Below are 21,376 nucleotides of genomic sequence, written 5' to 3'. Positions count from 1 at the left end.
AAAGGGCAAAAATGTTCAGCAAAACTAAGCAATACATTGGAAAAGTCTGACATTCCCTACAATATTGTACATCCTCAGTCCCCACCTTTGTAAAGAAGGGAAAGAAAATTAATTTCTTATTGTTCTTGTATTTGTCTTATTGTTATATGCTAAGCTGTATATAATGTCTTTGAGACACCCAGCATTTGGTTCAAAAATGTTTTCTGGTACATTCAGGGGTCTTGTTACCAAGGATCAAATGTCACGCTGCTAATACAATAAATTCCTAAAGAAAATAACAAATTGACTCTTCAGTCATGGTCAAAGTTTCTTAATGAAAATAGGCCCCATATATATCATTACTCTTGAAAGATAACGTAGGAGCTCAATGTTTTAAAAAAAACAAGTGTTAAAAATTGTTTTTATGTGTAACTAGGGAAAAATAAAATACTAATAAAAGAGAAAGATAATGTGTTATTATGAAAGGGCAGTGGATTTGTAATCAGAGTTACCTTGGTTTTTGAATACTGGGGCCATCACTAACTTGTGATATTATATCAAGCAAATTGCTTAACCTCTCTGGGCCTCAGTTTTTCTCATGTGTAAAAAGAAAGAGTTGAATAAGTTGATTTCTAGTCCCTTAAAGCTCAAACTCTGAGATCCTGTGATTCATAGAATCTGAGTTGAAAATGGCCTAGAGGTACTTTAAATGAATAGTTGTGCAAGTTTTTAAGAGCCACATAAATGGCCATTTTTATCTGGGTAGGGTTGGGGCACAGATATCTATGAGAGGCCAAGATAAGTACATGAGTTGGTTGCTGGCCAAAGAGCTCACCAGCCAAAGGAACAAGCTAAAGATTAGGCAGTGAAAATACAGAAAGTGCAGACTTAGTTCAGATTGAAAGTGCTTTGGAGAAGCTTCAGTTGTTTTTATTCCATGCATCTATTCAGCCTGCACTTACTAAGTTCTTGTGAGGTTGAAGGCGCTCTGTGGATTTGGGATTCAAAGGCTAAAGGACGGCAGACTTACTCTTCCCAGCTCTTCCATTCTGCTGGGATAGGGGTAGGGATACAACATTTAAACAGATCAATTTAGCACAGTGTAAGGAAGGATAGAGCACTCAAAGCCATGAAAGTTAGAAAAGGTGAGATCTGAATTGATCCTTGAAAGAAACTTCCAGAAATACACATATTCTCTTTCTGCCCATGCGTTGTTTGGCCCTGGTGACAGTGTTTCCTGTTAATTCAGCCCCCTTACTCAGTTTCAAAGACATAAACATGGGCACAGCTGAAGCCTTATCTCAGCTGAATAAAAAGTTTATTATGTCATAAGTGTTTCCTTTGCAGAGAGGCGTTGTTAATATTTGAAAAGATTGGAGCAATAATTTTGTTTACAAAATTACTTCTTCACATGCTTCCCTGTTGGCTTATCCTGTTTCTTCATGAAGCAGACATGACTCGAGGTTGTATAGGGATCTAGTAATGGATTATATGTTTGGTATGTGAGGGCCAGCCTAGCCAACTTCTACGAAACTCATCATGAGAAGGTTGGCCGTTGGGTTAGAAATATTTTTGGCCATAGGAGCTCGTGATAATCACTCAAACTGTGGAGGGATTGCAATCTACATTTTAGAAGTATCCATACTAGCTAAATCATGGGTCATTTGCAGTTTTGCAGAATTTAATAAAAACACAAAGTTATTATTAGTCTGACTTTGACTTACTCTGCCTATGTGACCAGCAGGAGGATCATTGGGTCAAAAGGAAGAGATAGTTCAGTCACTTTACTTGTATATTTCTGAACGGAAATCCAAGGAAGGTGGGAGTCATGGGAGACAATGCATAGTTCTGTCAATAGAGAAGTATCTTTCTATAGCCCCCTAATATTGACTTCCCATCTCTTGTCATCTTTGCCAGTTTGCATAGTAGGTATAAGGTGAAACTTGAGACATGTTTTAGTGTGCATTTCTCTTCTCTTAGTGATTTGGAGCATATGGTCATTTGCAGTTGGAAATTTTTTGGAAAACTACTTTTGTTCTTTGACTGTTTACCTATTGGGATTAGGAGTTTGGTGTTAGGCCTCTGTCTCAAGAAAATTTGGGTTGTTTACAGAAACTTTGTAATTTCCCAAAGGAAATTCAGATTGCCTTCTATCTCCTGTTTAATCATGGACCCAGTTTTTTGTCCATTTATGGTCTCTTCTTATCTGTGCCTTCTAAGAGAAGCCTGTGTTTCTTTCAAAACTGCTCAAACACCACCTTCTACATGCGTCTTTTCCTGATCCTCTCAGCTGCTAGTGCCATCCTTCTCCTAAAATTTACCTTATATTTATTTTGTGTCCCCTAATATAGTGGGAGCATTTGTTAAGGGCTTATTATGTGCCCTCCTTGAGGGCAACACTTACTTCGCTTTCCTCTTCATATCTGCAATGCCTGGCACTGTGCCTGGCACATAATAAGCCCTTAATAAATACTCCATCTATCTTTGTTCAGAAGAAAATAAGATATTCAGAGGAAAACATATACAAAGGACCCATTTTTGGAAGTAGCATCTTAAATTTATTATACACTTAAAAAAAAGCAAAAATAAAAGTTGTAAACAGTGTTGCCACAATTTCGTAACAATCTTCTTTCAGTTCTTTGGCTATGAAAAGATAAAGTTTATCATGTTCAGAATGATGAAAAAAATAAGTAGAAAGTGTGATTGAATTCATAAATGCTCTTTGTCATCCTTCATTTTTCAGAATCATTAGATTCAAATAGTACAGCTCTATCATGTGTAGGTTCAGAAGGTATTGTTCATGAAATTTCTGGAAATGTATTGATTTTTTAAAATCAGATTATATCATCATAACTCTAGAGATGGAGGCAACCTTAAAGTCCATCTCATCCAGTCCCTCATTTTGCTGAAGAAACTGAGGCCCGAAGAGGTTAAATACTTGTCTACAGTCATCAAAATGAAAGCATCAACACATTTTTCATTTAAACATTGTCCTGGTAACTAGTGTTGGGATTGAGGAGGAGGGCAGATCTCCTGTTACTCATTTATAAAAAGAAAACACTCTTTAACAATTACCAGGCATTCTGTAAGTACCTAGGAGACATTTTGTAGTTGTTTCTGTTTAGACTCTAACATGGTAACTCATATTCACAGCCTTCCTTATTCAACGCGTACCTATGAGCTCTTGCACAAGGAAAGGGAAGAAATCCCTGTTTATTAAGTTGAATAAGTAAAGTGAATAAGTAAAGCTTTTTTTTTGTTTTTGTTTTAGTAAAGCTACAAATTATAATATTATTTATACTAGGAAGGAATCAACACCAAAGAGTCTCCCATGACTCCTACCTTCTTTGGTTTACAACTAAACTCTCCCTAATAACCAAGTTAGGCCTTCCATTCTCAACATTGATTTGTGTATCCTTCACGCTGTGTCCCACCATTTACTCCGTCCTTTTCTATGTGCCTGAGTATTTTTCAAGAGGAAGTTATCTCCTTTCTTTCTGGGCCAAAAGTTATCCCATTGGTATTTATATGTTTGAGGCATAGAGAAAAGTAGGTGGAGAGAGAAGAAGCCTATGACAGAAAATGAATGAGGATAGATAGAGAAACATAGGCCTTGCAGAATGCTTGCACATACTGTTTTACCCCCTTTTCCCTGAACCCAGCCTCCTTCAAAGTTTTCCCTGAAGCATGTGGGCCTTGAGCCTATGCTAGTTCATGGACCAGGACACAGCTCTGTAGAAACCTATGAGCCTCTTCATTCAAAGAGACATATCTGGAATAATGACCTTCATTTTAATAAATATTGCAATATGAATAAGAACCAGTGAGATTTTCATAGCAGGAAAGAGAACCAATAGAATGGAACAGAAATATATAACCAATATTGATTTCCCTCTTGTTTGCTCTCCCATAGCATAGTGGATCATGACATCTACCTCTTAATTATAGATCCTGTTCTATTTAAGGTTTTTGTTGTTGTTGTTGTTATTGTTATTGTTTAGCCTGAGGAAGAGAAAAAGAAAGAAGAAAACATTTATTAAGCACTTACTATGTGCCAGGGACTGAACTAAACATCACAAACATTGTCTCCTTTGGTCCTCACAACAACTCTGGGAATTAGGTACTATTATTGTACCCATTTTTACAGATGAGGGTGAGGTAGGTAGAGGTTAAATGACTTGCCCAATATCACACAACTCTTAAGTGTCTGAGGATAAATTTAAACTTGGGTCATCCTGACTCCAGGCCCAATGCTCTATCCCCCTGAACCACTTAGCTGGAAGAGAAGACCTTTTAAGAAAAATAATAAACAATGTTAGAGATGGGTCCCTCCCAAGTTGATGTTGTCACAGAAGGCCCAGAAGAAAATCACAATGTGTTAATAAAGTATTACACTGATGATAGACATGAGAATAGGCTCAGATCCTTTTGTGAAATATGTCAAAATTAGAAAGGTTTCCTTCCTTGGGGAGCTGGTGATTTTTTGGTCACTGGGTATTTTAAAATTCAACCTTCACCTTATCTGGGCTGTTGTAGAGGAATGTTGCTACTCAGGTATAAATTATAAGTGATTTCTGAGGTCCCTTCTAATCCATGATTCTAGGTTATGGCACAACTAACAAAACCAGATTTAGAAATATACCCGTGATTAATCTTTGTTAAGAAAAGATTTTTTTATTTAACATTAAGTGGAATGGAGCTTTCTTGATTCTTATTCTTCTGTGACTCTATTATATGTATTTTGAGTTCTATTTATCTTAGAGTTGACCTCTTTCTATATTTGTGCTTTTGGAATACTATCTGATTAAGTTCTGCTATAAAAGTTTTAGCTATCCAATGGACTGTTATAAATAAGACATTAAAATTTTCCCTTGTGTTGGAGTTTGGAAGATACATGTAATTTACTTGTAATTTTTCTTCCAAGTGACCTGTTTCCTTATGGATAAATTACATTTCCAACTTCTAGCACATTGTGCCAAGCACAGTAAACATTTGTTGAATGAAATTGACAAATTCAGATCAGGAAAGGCAAGAAAAAGGTCCTGCAGCAGCATGCTGAAATTCAACCACACACAATTCAACAGACCCAGATCTGGGTCAGAAACTTGAAGAGCTCAAACAAGGAGGGCAGTGAACAGATATCTCCCCAAAAATTTGTATTTCCCTAAACTGAGCCATGAAAACAGCAGGACATAAAAAGAGAAGTTCAGACCAGACATTCACCCTCTAGAAATGAGTTGAGCCCAATACTAACTTAAAGTCCAAAGTCAAGGAGTGGGTTGGAAGAATGAGCAAATATAAGAGCTAATATGGTGACCAGGGATGGGGGTGGGGGTGATTGGAATATGATATTTCTGAAAGTGAAGGATCTAGTATCATAGCCAAGAATAACCTTTCTAGCAAAACTGAGGATAAAAAAATGGATATTGAGTGAAAGAGAAGTTTTTTAAGCATTCCTGATCAAAAGACCAGAGCTGAATGGAAAATTTGACATTTAAACACATGATTCAGAAACATAAAAAGGTAACATGAGGGGAATTGTAAGGGACTAAACAAAGTTAAACTGTTTACATTCTTATATGGGTAGAGGACACATGTAAGCCCTCATTGATTCTTTAGGATTAGATTAGTTAGATTCCAATATCTTTAATCTATGTTCCAAAGGCTCTTTATTGAATGTAATTTTTATTGCATTATATCCCAAGAAAGGTACATTTAATATTTCTGCTTTTCTGCATTTGTTTGTGAGGTTTTTATGCTCTAATACATAGTTTTTTGGAAAATGTCACACACAGCTGAGAAACAGGTATGCTTCTTTCTATTCCCATTCAGCATTTTCCAGAGGTCTATCATCTCTAATTTTCCCATAATTCTATTCATCTCTTTAACTTCTTTCTTACTTATTTTATGGTTAGATTTATCTACGTCTGAGAGGCGTAAATTGAGCTTCCCCCACTAGTATAATTTTACTATCTATTTCCTCCTGTAATTCACGTAACTTTTCCTTCAAAAATTAGGATCCTATGCCATTTGGTACATACATGTTAGTACTGACAAAAAAAGACGATGATCCTGGGTGAGATTTCTCTTAGAATAAGAACATTGGATAGAAGATTAAACTATAGGTGAAAATTTTCAGTTAGTACAACCTGGATTATTTACAATAATTCAGATTGTATTCTGCCAACCTTAACAAGAAAAGTTGGTAAATTTTGTCCATATAAAACATTATAGATATCAAGGCTTATAATATGCAGAAAAACAACATGGTCCTACAGTGTTTTATTTTAAGATGAAATCTTATCCATGGACGTAAGGAGTTAAATCGTCTGAGTTATCTCTGTTTTAGTGGACCCATTCTCTCTTAAGGAAGATGGCAATACCAGTTCAGAGAGGGGATCTAGAGAAAATCTTTCTATTTCCTCACCCAAGATTCACCTTTTAGGCAAGGTTCCTAACTAGTTATCAAGGAGAATTGCTTCTTTTAAAAAAAAAATTAACCCTTTTTTCCCCCTGAATTTAAGCACCGAAAAAACACATTTCTGCGTGCACAGCAGAAGGTTGTATATAAAATGATTAATTTATATACAGCTTTAAAAAAATACAAATAAGTTCTACATATTACTTTCAGAACTGGCCTGCTTAGTCTATAGTCCCTTCTAATAACCTTCCTTCTTTTTTCTTCTTGGAATTAAGAATTGCTTCTCAGCCATCATTTCCCACCACATTCACATTTCCCAGGCCACACTCCTCCACCATGACTTCTTCATCATGCCACAGAAACCTTTTCATACTGGAAGGTCATGTCAGACCTAGAATTCATACCCTGGAAGTAGTCTGTGCCCCTGGGAGGCCTCTTTTTCTGTTTGGATGACTTCTCCCATAATTTCCATGTAAGAAAGATGCCCAGACCGGCCTTCTCTTCTATCAGTTCTCTATCATGCCTCCCTCAACCCCCTTTTAGCTTCCTTTTGTGTATTTATGAGTTGACTTCTCCATTAAAATGTTGGCCACTTTAAGGGCAGACTGTCTTTTTTTTTTCCCCATGTATTTATATTCCCAGCGCTTAGCACAGTGCCCAACACCTAGTAAGTACTTAATAAGTGCTTGTTGACTGACTGACTGCCCATCAGCCAATTGTGGTCATTAGAAAGGAACTTTCTATCACAGAATCATAGATTGAGAGCAGAAAACGAACTTTATAGTTCATCCAATTTAACCCCCTCATTTTACAGATGAGAAAATGGAGGTCTAGGGAGGATAAGTAACTTGCCCAAGGTTACGTAGATTGCTTCTGAGCCAAGATTTGAAGAAGATGCCAAGTTCCCACCCTCCCAGTTCAGCATCCTTTCCATTGCTCCATGTTCCAGGGGTGGGGAACCTGTGGCTTTGAGGCCGCATGTGGCCTTCTAGGTCCTTGGGTGCAGCCTTTTGACTGAGTCCAAGTTTTACAGAACAAATCTTTTTATTAAGGGATTTGTTCTGTGAAGTTTGGATTCAGCCAACGGGTCGCACTGGAATAGAGCAGCAGGCCCTAGGGTGCACCTGTCCTCCCTGTTTTAAGACTTTCCATAGGGAGAGGGACCCCTGCCCATGACGTAGAACAGAGTGAATCCTTTCTTCCCTATGGCCCCTTCTTCTCTATCCCCTCTTCTTCCATCAAAGATTTGTGCCAGTTAATTTTCTTCCTCATCACAGGCAGAAAAATTAGCCCCACTATTTCTTTCAGCAAGGAGTCTTTTAATAGTAACAGAGGAAACTTTTTGTCTATTAAAAGCAGCATATGATATTCATAAAATAATGCTTTACAGTTTATACTTTCCTCACATCAGCTTTGTCAGTTAACAATGCAAGTGTTACTATTGTCATTTTATCGTGGGCTCATAGATTTAGAGCTGGAAGGGATCTTAGAGGTCATTTAGCCCAACCCTCTCATTTTACAGATGAGAAAACTGAGGTGCTGATGGATTTATTGCCTTGCCTAAAGTCACATAGGTAGTTGTGTCAGGCCAGGATTCAAACTGAGGTCTTCTCACTCCAAGCCCAGCATACTAGGCATCAGGCCATCCTTCCTTCTGTTGTTTGTTAATATTACAAGGGCCTATCACTCTTTGGATTTTTAAATAACTGAAAACAAAGCAGTGTTTTTTTCCAAGGTGTAATTTATAAAGAAGAAATGTAGTTTATAATCAGTGCACATGTTCAATTATTTGAAATATAACATGCATACCACGTTTAACAATTTGATTAAGACAGATCTCGTGAAGATGCTTTACAACGAATCTCTCTGCTCTCTCTGGTTCTCTTTTATCCTCCCTCAGAGCTGCTTTATTGTTGCAAATTGACAACTTTGCAGTTAAAGTGATTAATGTTGTACCCTGGTGTTTATGGGGCCTGAAGTCATTAGTCCCAGAACTGGATGTTCTGTGGGAAACTGTAGTACGGAGCCCCTCTGCAGAGGGGAAGCCAGAGTCTTTAGGTTTTATGAATGATTGTTGACGTGTATTATAGGTGTGCATGAATGAGAGAATAAGCCACAATAGCTTTTATCATCCAATTAGTGCTTGAGGTTCTTATTTTGTTCTCTGGGGCCTGAGAATATTTATTAAATATCTGCTAAACTAAAGAAATTTCATTTGTGATAATATAGAATAGAGTATACTCTACTCTATTTCACTACTTAAAAAGTTTCACTACTTAAAAGCTCTATGTTAACATGAGCACTTCTTTTAATGATGCCAGATTGCAACTCCACTATTAAAAGATGGTATGTATTAGTTTTAAAGTGTGACAATTTGTCTCCAAATTACAAGAATTGAGGCATACTGCTCTTCAACATTTTTGTATCACATCCTTGTTACAGCGATTATGTGATTATTTTTCTAAAAATTGTACTCAAATCTGGAAAGATCATAGGCCACTGCAGATAAGATTTTTACTTCTGTTTCATGTTCTTTCACCTTTTACCCATGAATTCGCCCTCAAATTTCTATTCCTGTAAAAGAGGGTTTGTATTAGATTATTTTTAATCTTTTTAATTTCTAAAATTCTCTAATCTGTCTTTATAAGATGCATGATCTAATTAAGGCTACTTGGAAAGTACCGAGGATTTTTCTTTTGGCTCTCTCTCTTACAAAGTCTATCACCTTTCAGAATAACACATCCCAGTCACACAGACAGCTTTGTTCTTCTAATTATGTGTGCTTGGGATAGTATTGGACCAAGGCACTGAGTATCTCAACATGATGACTAGTGCAAGCCCACTAGTTTTACATGGAGGAAAAGGAGAACAATAAACAAATTGTTAAGCCCATGGCTCGGAGCCATTTCTAGGACGTTAGCTACTTTGAAATGCACACGCTGAAAAAAATTCCTTGTGAGAAAGAGCATAGTAGGAAGGGAGTTATATACCTTTCAGTTCTTCACTTGTATATAAATGCAATTTTACTTGGTTTTAAAAAATCAGTAGTGTCTTTTAATCTTTAAAATATCAGTGCCTTTCCATTTGATTTTCATAAAATAAAGTAACGTTCCTTGGACAAATGCCAAGCAAATCTTTTTTTTTCTTCAAAGAAATAGTTTTATTTTTCTTACATCTCTCATTTAACCTTTGATTCTTGGAAATGATCATTCTTTTCTGTTTGTATACTAGGGTATTCTCTTAGAGAGTAAAGTCATGAAATACTTATGCTTAGTAATAGTGTTGTGTTTATTCCTGTTTGGTTTTTAAAGCCCTTGATAATACAATGCTATACTCTGTCCATTCTTTTTGCAAATTAATCTTCATACGTCATACATTCCAGTTTTCTGCTCTTCATGCACACGTTTCATCTCCTATCTCCTGACTTTTGCACTGGCTGGCCCCCATGCCTGGAATGTACTTCCTCTTCACTTCCACCTATTAGAACCTCCAGCATTCTTTGAAGTCCAGCACAAATATTACTTCCCACAAGAAACCTCTGCTTATTCCCCCTATTGCTAGTGGCATCCCCCCAGAAACTACCTTGTATACATTTTATATTTAATTTTGCAAGGCATATTTTTTTTTTTGTCTCTGGGTCTGTTGTACCCTTCACATTTCCTGGCATATAGTAGACATTTCAAAAATTCTTCTTGATTGAGTGAGTGAAGGAAACAATAATAAATCAAAGAAAATACTTGTTAGGGGAGATTTCAAGAATTCTGTACTTTCTTCAATTCTGACCAACTCCAGACTTGATTATATAAACATTTTTTTAACTCCACCGAGGATCTCTTAAAATAAATATCCATTTTAACTGAATGAAGCATAATTAATCACTTATTTTATATTATGATTTTTATATCACTCTAAGTTTGATACAATAAATGGATAAAAAACATTTTGTAACTTTAAACCCTGGGGATTCAAATACAAAAGCGAGACAGTCTTTCCCCCCAAAGATCTTACCTTCTTGTAGGGAGAAACAACATATAAGTAGAAGTGAATGGTGACCAGAGAAGGGAAATTTGGTTTGGGATGTCACAGGGGTAGTGAATGAAGCCAAAAAGAGGAGGCAGCTGCTTCCAGAAGCAAGTCATATTGATTTGATTACTTCTTTTAAAGGAAGAGGTGAAAAATCAAGGTTAAATGAGGTGGGGTAAGGAATTGATTGTGAGATGGGATATGGATAATGATCTGGGTTCAGCTAGATAAGGTGGGACATGTGTGATTGTGCTGGCTGGCCTCACTCAATCAGGAGAAAATGGTCCCAAGGTCATAGTTCCAAAGCTAAGCTAAGAGTAATAGCAAGCACATCATGTGTACTGTAATGGTTCATGAGTCTCTAATATTGAGGGAAAGACTCGGTAAGAATGAAGATGTCATGAGTGTTTCTGTCTCTAAGACTTTCATCTTCTGAGGTATTAATAACTGATATTTAGCACTTTGAGTTTTATAAAGAGCTTTACCTACAGAATCTCGTTCAATCCTGACATTTGCAAGGTAGGTGCTATTACTATTTCCATGTAAGAGATGAAGAAACCAGTGTGGAAAGAGACAGAGAGAGGGAAAGAAAACTGAAGTCCATTACTCTGTGCAGTAAGTCACATTGCCTCTATATAGGAATACTGTCATTTACAGTGGGAGGTGAATTGGATTAAAGTGTTTGATAGGCTATCATTTGGAAGAGAGTTTATGATATTCTCTGTGTTTCCTGGAGTAAGAATTCGGACTACTAGGTGAATTCCAGTGTGGATGACTGTGGCTCAGTATAAGGAAGAACTTTTTATAATCAGTGTGGTTATGAACTGTTTTTGGAAATAGTCTGAGACCTGACTCCCTCAGGGATGGCACAGGGAGAATTTCTGTACAGAATAAGAGTTTGCTTTAGATTATTTCAATTTTTTAAAATTTAAGAGTCTGTGGATATCTTCAATAATCACATTTGAAACAAAAACATCATATCTGCTTTCACTTATTTAAAAATCTCTGTAAATGAAATGATTTTCATTTCCATTTACGTATTTAGTAGAATTTTTGTCTTTGTTCTGCAGGAGGATTACAGACAGGGCCATAAGATATACAGTAACTCTAGATGTGCCAGGGGCCTTCAAAGTACTAACTTTCAACCCCCTTATTACACAAAGAGTGAATAGTAATGCTCAATTTGAACTCAGGTCAAGGGACTCAAGTTCATCAGTTCTTCTACTGCAAAACCCTGCTTCTTTATATTTGTATTTATAATTCATTATTGCTGACTTGATTTTGCAGAAGGAACCCAATTTGGAGACTAAGATCTTCATATATATATGCCAGAGAGCCATTAAGTGTGTTGTGTGCAGATTTTTTTAGTTTGAGGATTTGGATAAAGGTTGAAAAATAAATTTGTTCTTACATTTTGCTAAATTGTTATATAGATATTCAAGTATCAATTTTAAAAGAGTTTATGATGTCTACTGTGGCATATTCTCAATCATCTCTTTGCTAGTTTCAATGAGTAGATGATTTTGCCATTACATCTTATTGTGAAATTTTACTGAAAGGAAGATTCCACTGTTCTCCACCTCAATTTGTTTCCTTTACTTATTGCAATGAACTCAGAAGGTTAAAAAAAAAAAAAGTTGGCCTTCGAATAGTAAACATGGAAAGTTACGCCATTTTACGGAGGGTGAGTTTGTATTGCAGTAACAGAATGTTAGTTTAACATCTATTATGGCCACTTTCGGCTTAGCCAACTGTTCACTTGGTGTCTGCCCTGCCCTAACCTGACTAATTAGTTGTCATTGAAAAATGTAAGTCCCTGCTGGAAATCTTTTAGAGTTCATTGTTCAGTGAAACTCTGAAAGACCCAAGTGAAAGGGCACATTAGGTTTGTTAGCCATCATGCATGTAAGATAGAATATCTCAGTCTCTTATTTGAAGCCACTGATCATTTAAAATTTAGTCATTCTGACATTTCTTAACTATGGCATGCAGTATCTTGCCTTCAATCTTTGTCAGATGCTAAGAGCATTCTCATTAGAACAGGACTTGCATCACATTTCCAACTAAAGTTGAGTAAATAATTTTTTAAGTGATTATAACCTATATAACATTTTAGTGGCTTCATTTGAAAAACATACATAACCAATAAGTAATCCACAGTAATGGAAGTGAGTTGCAGCAAATGATACTGACATAATTTCTCTTGGACTTTGGACATTGTATGGACTCTGGCCCTGTCTGCTAATGTACTCTCCTACTCTTATTTTTCTCGATTTCATATTAAAGTTAGCTTTTGTTTCCTGAACACAAACATTGTTTGACTGTATAGAGCAGCAGCTTGTCACATGGCTAGAAGGGGGGAATAAATGTGCCAGGCTTGAAAAATTCCTCTGAGGTAATCTTTAAGGTGGAAAACTTAGAAAGTGAATGTACACATTGGCTACTATCATCCAGTGATTAATTATAAAAAGTCAAAGTTAAATGAAAATTGATTGAAAATGTGATGAATGTGTTGCTAGGTTGAGGGTACAGCGATTAAGGGTGTAGCCAACATCTGAGTTTTCAAGGGAATACATTCTAAAATCCAGGCAAAATAGGGAACTGTGTAAACACTCAGCTTATCTGAGTTGGAGGAGAGCTGAAGATAAGGTGTTAGCAAGAGATATGAGTGCCTGGTGTTATTTCTTGATTGAATGAGTCAAAGATCAGAGCTAACACCTATTGCTGAGACCGATTAATGTCAATTCAATTAAGTAAACATTTCTTTTATTTTCAGTTTTTTATTGATGTTTTTTATTTTTACATTTTCTTCACTTCTGATCATATTTCTTCTCACAGTGAACTATCCCTTTGAACAAAGAATAAAAAAAAGGAGGGTGGGAGTAGCAGTTCAATAAAACTAAACCGAATGTCGCCTGAGTCTGACAGTATATGCAACGTTCTACACCCTATTCCCTTATCTTTGTAAGAGAGGGAGGGAGATATTCATAACCACAAATCAAATATTGTATTCTGAGATGTTTCTTCTAGGAAGAATTACAGTGGTTTGTGAAATCATTTTCTTCTTGTTTTTCTTCCAGGGCATCTACTACACCAAAGCCTGAACCTATTTCCGTTCAGAAGGTAAGTTTTTAATGAAAAAAGAGGAGTGTAACATTTAATGGTCTCTGCTGGGCAAGTCAGTTTTCAAATACTCTCTCAGTTAACCCATTGTCCAATTTGGTCTCTCGGTATCGTTTTCCTCATACTTCCTTTAGAGGAAGTTGTTAGAGGCTTTGTTGCTATTGTTGTTTTAAATATACACAGTTACCATCTCTTTAGTGTGATTGGCTTTTAAAGAATTCATGGCCTTATCCTCTTCAGAAAGTATATACAAGTAAAGATGACAATAATGAATGTACATCCAAAATAGGGACACAGACTCGTGAGGGAACCCTCAGAAGTCATTTGGTGGTAGCTTTTGTGTCCCCAAAATGATTTCCACGTAGGCGTAATTCAGAGACATCTATTCACTTACAAGACTTAACTTGTTACCTTTCTCCTGCATTCCTACATTATAATTTTATTAGTCTGAATATGAGTTACTCAATGCCCTTTTTTATCCTCTTGCTGTCAGGTTCAATCATGTGACATCATCTTTTATTCTTTTTTTCTTTATTTATTTTCTTAGGCAATTGGGGTTAAGTGACTTGCTCAGGGTCACACAGCTAGTAAGTGTCAAGTGTTTGGTCTGAGGCCGGATTTGAACCCAGGTCCTCCTGACTTAAGGTGCTCTATCCACTGCGCCACCTAGCTGCCCCCATCATCTTTTATTCTTTAAAAGAGCTATATTAGATATAGAAGCAGCATGGTGTAGCACTGACTCCACCTCTGTCGTATACTGGCTGACACCCTGCCAAGTCCCTTCACCTTTCAGTGGCCCCACGTCACTCCCTAAGACAGTAAGTTGCCAAGAGGGTGCCATTCTGGAGTGATGGAAGGAGTTTCCTTAATGATAATCCTATGCCAATGAGATCATTGGTTCAATTCCCCCTTCCCCCACAAAGTAATCTGTTGTTGTCAACAATTTTTCATCTTAGACTTACTTTAGAGAGTAAAATTTTTAAACAAGAATTTACCATGAAGGAAAACTAATTTTACTTTTGAAAAAATAGTTCCTTTCCCCACATGTTAAATATATGTTGATGTTATTTATTTTTAACTATATTGATATATTTTGTTTTTAGAAGCCCTTCATTTCTGAGTATATTTCTTTCTCCAGTGAGCTCTCACTTTGTAGGAAAGAATTTAAAAAAGGAGGGAAAATCAGTTTGGAAAAACTGTACAAAATATCACTGGAATTTAACAGCATGTTAATTTTTTTTTTATTTTGTAAAGAAAGGAAAGGAAAATACTTGATTCTGTCTCTAAGTATGACACAAACTAATTTTTTTTAGACAAGCGAAAAATATTAGAGTTCATATTGAAATGACAAAAGGCCACACCAAATATTGGAATTTTGATAAAAGTATGGAAACATTATGTTTTTGAAAGCAGATAATCTGTCATATAATTGTGGCATGTTAATAGTGGAGAAGTGGAAAAAGTGGCATGAACCATTTTAAAGATCTGTTTCTTAGCCTAATAGCTGTTTTGGTAATTCTTTGGTTAAGTCACTGGGCTTTGAAAATTTTAAAGTTAAACAGAAATAATGTGTTTTAAAATAAAGAATTAGAAATAATATATTTTAAAATAAGGAATTAGAAATAATATATTTTAAAATAAGGAATTAGAAATCATTAGGAATTAGAAATAATGTGTTTTAAAGTGAAGAATTAGAAATAATATGTTTTGAAATAAGGAATTAGAAATCATTAGGAATTAGAAATAATATGTTTTAAAATAAGGAATTAGAAATCATTAGGAATTAGAAATAATATGTTTTAAAATAAGGAATTAGAAATAATTAGGAATTAGAAGTAATATGTTTCAAAATAAGGAATTAGAAGTATGCAGTAGGAAATACTGCTGCTTGCTCTGGGCTAATAATGGCACTGTAGCACACAGTGGAATTTATTATAAGAACAAATAAAGTAGTAGATGGAATTGAATTTGAGAGCCTGGATTGTTGATATATGTGGTTTAAAAAAAACCCACTTTGTTGTCTGGGTAGGATTGGAATAGGAGTTTATTCATTTGCAACTTTGCATTGTATTTAAATTTGTTACATCATTTTGATGACTGTCTCGCTGAATAAGAGTTTTCCTGCTTAGTTGGCTAAATCCTCTACAAATGTCTTTAAACTGATTAAAATATATATGTATATATTTTTGTTTTGCATCTGCGTTATGCTTGTTAGGAGCCTTCATTATGCATGCTAAATTATATCCCCTGTTAATTTTTCACTAAGGCATACAAGTGATGATTTGGCTGCTAACGTGAATGTATCTTATTTTTAATATCAGCTGAATATTCTTTTCAATCGGTTATCTTTTGCATGTATTTGGTGTGTTCTCTGTGTATGTTTTATTTTTATTTTACATAGGGAGAACCCAAAGAAGTAGTTAAGCCTGTACCTATCACATCCTCTGCTGTGCCCAAAGTCACTTCCACATCCAACTTGGCCTACAATAAGGCACCACGGCCTTTTGGGGTTGTATCTTCTCCAAAAGTCACCTCCATCCCATCACCATCATCTGCCTTCACCCCAGCTCATGCGACCTCTTCATCACACGCTTCCCCTCCGCCAGTGACTGCTGTCACATCTCCCCCATTTGCTGCATCTGGACTGCATGCTAATGCCAAATCTAGCGCCGACCAGCCTTTACCTGCCTCGAGCTCTGTTAAAACTGCAGTTAATGTCCCATGGCAGCCCACAGCCACGAGCCCGTATGCCAGCGACACTGCCCAGGAGCTAGCTGAGGGGCAGAGAAGAGGATCCCAGGCTGACAGTAAACAGCAAAATGGGTAGGTGGCTAATGCGCGCTTTCCCCGCTCTTGTCTTCAGGAAATTTAAGAAAGCACAATAAACCCAAAACCAGAAAACACAGCTTCTTCTTTTTAGGGATGGAGAAGATTGAGATATGTGTTTGATTCGCTTTGTTAAAAAAAGAAGAATTTATGTGTATATAATATTCACTTCAATGGAAAAATACATAATTGTAATTATGTATCATAATGTGCTATCAACTTTCTGACATATGTATAATGTTGTTTTTTTTTCTTTTCCTCAGATACAAGCAGCTGGCACTTAAAATGCAAGGCAGGTCTGGGAAAGGTTCTTTTAATCCCCGCCTCCACTCCCCAATCCTTCTGCTTTCAGGTGATCACTAAGAAGGGATATTCAGTAGCTTTACAGTCACCATCTAGCTTGAGGGTATTCCTTAGTATTGAAGGAGGCATTTGTAATTTAAGCAAGAGTAGCAACCCGCCAAAGTCCATATTTGACAAGACTCTATATATGCGGTAGTTCAGGCAAAAACCTGGTATCACTATAGGACACTGAGGCTTAGCATTGACATATGTTTTTTCTTGTCCCAAATGATGCTTTTAAAAAAATACACACAAATGGGATCTCAGTGAAGATTTATTTTTTTACTGACATCTTTTATTCTTACATCCCCTTTATTTCCAAAAATATCTTGATTCTTCTCCATCTCCCTTATAACAAAGAATTATCAAAAAAGGAAGGAAAAAAAAATCAGCCCAGCAAATCTTAGCAACAGGTCAACCACATATGACATATTGAGCAACGTTCCATCCAGTGCATCCTTGTATCTCTTCCTCCAGTCCATGCTTGGTCATTATAATATCGTGGCATTGAGTCTGATTATCATTGTTCTTTCCATTTACATGGTTCTGGTCATTGTTTATATTGTTTTTCTGGCTCTGCATCATTCATTCTACATTACTTCATAAAAGCCTTCTCGTGGAGACATTTACAGATCAATTAGAAGTCTTAGGACTTCACAATTAAAAAGAAAACACATATTTGAAGATAATAGTCACAAACTCGTGGTGAATTTTCAATGCATAGAATACTTTTTTTGGGGATTGGCTAAAAGTGTTAAGTTATTTTTTACTACATCCTTAGCCTTCAAATTGTCTACCTCCTTTTCAGAAGTCTTTGTTGCTGGAGAAAGGTTGTTTTACTCTCCAGAGGTCAGAGAAATCCCCCTATACCAAAACAGACCTTGTAAATTCATTTTGATGAGATTCATTCCAGGAATGTGGAATTAAGTGGAGAAAGGGAGAAAGAAAAGAAGTGCACGTGATAGCTTTAAAAATGCCAATTTTAGAGACAGTACAATCAAAGCGATGCTAAAGCTCAGTTCTTTCTATTGAAATGATTTCTTCTGCATGCTAATTCACATAATGAAGATGCTTTGTTTCATATTGCACCGCTGTCATGACAACTTTTGGGCGCTGAAACAGAAGATGGCAAGATTCCATGCATCTTAGAAAAGGAAAAAAGCAGGCGGTCTAATTGACTTGCTACTGTGTATAGAGCTGGTTTTGTATGGTGCCTCTCTGTGTGTGTTTAATTTGATGACAGCTAGTGTCCTAAAAATGTGTTTTCATTTCATGCTTGAGATTATCTAAAACTGAGATTTAGAAAACAATTTAACCCAGTAACAACCAAAAAAAAATGTTCTGAAAAAAGTATTACAGAATTTCAGAATTGGAGGGGCTTTGGGAGCCATCTGGTCCAATGCATACCTAAAAGAGTTTCCTCTATAGCATACTTGAGAAGTAGTCATTCAGTTTTTGTTTGAAGTTCTTAAATTAAGGGACACTATTCCCCTACTTAAGCAGCTAGGTGGCACAATGGATAGAGCACCGAGCCGTGAATCAAGAAGACCTGAATTCAAATCTGGCCTCAGACACTTACTAGTAGTGTGACCCACGTCGAGTCACTTCACCCACTTTGCCTCAGTTTCTTCATCTGTAAAATGAGCTGGAAAAGGAAGAGTCGGACGTGACTGAAACAACTGAACAACAACAGCAAACTTCTGGAAGCAGTCCATTCCACTTTTGGATAGCTCTTATTATTAGGAACCTTCTTTCCTTACGTCAAGATTATATTTGCCTCCTTCCCACTTTGACCCATCGCTACTAGTTCCAACCTTGGGGCCAAATCGGGCAAGTTGAATCCCTCTTCTGTGGTCTAATCATCCCATTTCTTCAACCAGTTTTCACAAGGCCTTCCTTCATCATTCTGGTAGTTCTCTTCCATATTCTCTGGATTATCAGTTTCATCTTTGGCAATGCTACTTAGGTTTCTTCTGGAACTATCATGTTAGCCTCGGATTCACCAGAGTGGGTAGTCGTCATGTGTTTTGACATACCTTGGGAGGTTCTTTGGTCCATGTTGGATAAGTGTCTGGGAAGACGGTAGAGCAGACCTTTAGTTGATACCGGATTGACAAAGAGCTACCTCAGTAACCCCCAGCAGGGAGCTACCAGCTACTCTCACTTAGCTTTTCTTCTTACTCTTCCAAGCGATGTCCCACCTCCTGGTACATTTGGATCTTCTTTGTCCTTCCTTGGAGGACAAGCAGCTGCTTTTTTCATCAATCTCTTTTCTCTTAGGGAAGGGCCTAAATTTTGTTTCTTAGCGCCTAGTCTTTAGTAGTCCTTTATCTCTTCTTTCTCCTTTACCTTGGCAAGTCTTCAACGCTCTAGGCTTCCAGTGTAGGGAAGGAGGCAGCCATACCTCATCAGACCTCTTCTTGATTTTTCGTAAGGAAGCTGTGGATGTGTATGTTTAAGAAATGCTTAACTGCCTCTGATAAGTGGAGGGAGTATTCCACAAACTCCTTCCCTTTTGCTTTAAGAAGATCTGAGACCCCTCCTCCGGTCACCCCAAACTACTTGGCCACTCCTAGATCCCTCCCACAATCTTTCTGTATAGAAAGTCCATCTTGTCTCTATTAAGGGGCTCAGATTCTTAAAATCCAGCCTGCTTGCATTAGTGATACAGATGCTCAGATTCTTTAAGATTCTAGCCAAGGGCTCAGATTCTTAAAATCTAGCCAATGGCTGAGATTTACTCTAGCCCACTTGTCAATGAGTGTCACAAATGCTTAGATTCCTTAAGAGTCTGGCCAGTGTGGCGGATTCTTTAAGTCTCACCCAACCCTGATTGATGTTCTAATACACCTTGTCTTTCGCTGGGAAAGAAAAGAAATAAGATCTGTCTACATTTAGAGCATAGGTAGCAGTCACATACCTTGCTACTGAGTAGTCACTGCAAAAAATTTCCTGCTCTCCATTTTATCTGGAAGTGAGATCTGCAGTCCTCATCTTCTTTTTCTCATATGGCAAACTATTAGTGAGTGACCAAAACTCCAAAATTGTCACTCTCCTCACCTTTTAGCTGTCAGCTACACCCTGGTGGCCACACTTGGCTTCTCTTGCCTTCTCTCACTTCTTCCTTGGTTTTACTGTTTTTTTTTCCACGTAAGTACTTTGTCTTACCTCTCCTTGAATCCTTCTTGAATTCTTTCTCCTACTCTTATAACTCAAGTCTTCCTTCTGCTCCTGCCTCTTCTTGCATCCTTCATCTTCTTTCATCTTCTTTCCTTAGGATTGAATTATACATAAGACAATGGGCTCATGATCATAGGAGTGAGAAGGGACCTTGGAAGGCATCAAGTCCAGTCTTCTCTGAAGGAGAGAGGTATTAAGGCTCTCTTTAAACCAAAGGAGGGGCAGCTAGGTGGCGCAGTGGATAGAGCACCGGCCCTGAAGTCAGGAGTACCTGAGTTCAAATCTGGCCTCAGACCAAACACTTGACACTTACTAGCTGTGTGACCCTGGGCAAGTCACTTAACCCCAATTACCTAAAAAAATAAATAAATAAAAATAAACTGAAGGAGAAAAATATTAAGTGGCTTGCCTGGGATCACATAACTAGTAACTAAAGTATCTGAGGCAGGAATTGAACCCAGGTCTCTCTGACTTTCTGACATTCAGTGCCCTAATCCACTATGCCATTCTATTTTTGCCCTAATTTCCCACCACTTCTCTTTGTTTTCCTGAAATCTCCCTTTTCCTTCAGACTGAGTCCTTTCCCCTTGAATTTTTCTTTCCTGAATTCTGTTCATAACCTTAATCTTAATGTGTTCCTTTTAAGAATATCACCAATTTATCCTATCTATTTTGTTCATATATTGTTGTTTGCATTTTGTTTCCTCCGTTAGACTGAGCTCCTTGAAATGAGGGGTGTTTTTGCTTTTTATTTTTGTATCCCCAGCACTTAACACAATGCCTGGCACATAGTGAATATTTAATAAATACTTCTTGACTGACTGGCCTAGTCCAGAATTGCCAAGACCTCTTCAGTTTCTTGCCCCTCAGCCTTTTCTTTTGGAAACTGGAAAAAAATTTATGTTGTTATCCTTGCCTTAGCACCCTAGAAAACCACTCAATGAAATCAAAGTTTGGAAAAATAATTTATTTATATATATCCATATAAGTTAAGTGGCACAAGTAATATTACACTCATTTTTCTGGTGACTGAATTTGCTGGGTTTATAGTGTCATAGGACCATTTAAAGAAATGTCAAGTGCCTTTATGAAATTACAGCCATGTTATTAAGCACCGAATTTGAGTGCCATGCTTGAAGTCAGAAAGACTTTTCTTCCTGTGTACAAATCAGGCCTCAGACATTTATTAGTTGTGTGACCCCAAGCAAGTCTCTTTATCTCGTTTGCCTCATTTTCCTCATCTGTAAAATGAGTTGGAGAAGGCAATGGCAAATCGCCCCAGTATCTTTGCCAAGAAAACCCCAGATGGGGTCAGAAAGAATCAGACACGATGGAAACAGCAGAACGGCAAGAAAGCACTGAATTAATAAACCTGAATGAAGCCATTCCCAAATCTAGACATGTGTTCCCTTGCATGGGTTTAGAGACTTTGCTGGAAATAACTTTTTTTTGGTTGTATATCTGAAATTGGAGGAGAGACTT

General features: G+C 37.0%; 1 protein-coding gene across 5 annotated transcripts in view; it reads left to right on the top strand.

Moving 5' to 3' along the window:
- The window catches only part of PDLIM5 (PDZ and LIM domain 5), a 223,650-nt gene that overhangs the window by 105,671 nt on the left and 96,603 nt on the right, over positions 1-21,376 (top strand). For 3 of the 5 annotated variants that reach the window (XM_027837429.1, XM_027837430.1, XM_027837432.1), the window contains exons 4-5: positions 13,504-13,546; positions 15,948-16,369. In XM_027837429.1, coding sequence (XP_027693230.1) covers positions 13,504-13,546; positions 15,948-16,369 — 465 coding nt within the window. The remainder of the gene's footprint in view (positions 1-13,503; positions 13,547-15,947; positions 16,370-21,376) is intronic. The other 2 variants (XM_027837431.1, XM_027837433.1) reach the window with 1 other exon arrangement.

The sequence above is a fragment of the Vombatus ursinus genome, unplaced genomic scaffold (assembly GCF_900497805.2).
Source record: "Vombatus ursinus unplaced genomic scaffold, bare-nosed wombat genome assembly UNPS02014821.1, whole genome shotgun sequence".
NCBI classification, from domain to species: domain Eukaryota; kingdom Metazoa; phylum Chordata; class Mammalia; order Diprotodontia; family Vombatidae; genus Vombatus; species Vombatus ursinus.
Note: the sequence above shows the minus strand (reverse complement) of the source record. Positions and strands in the feature narration are given on the sequence as shown.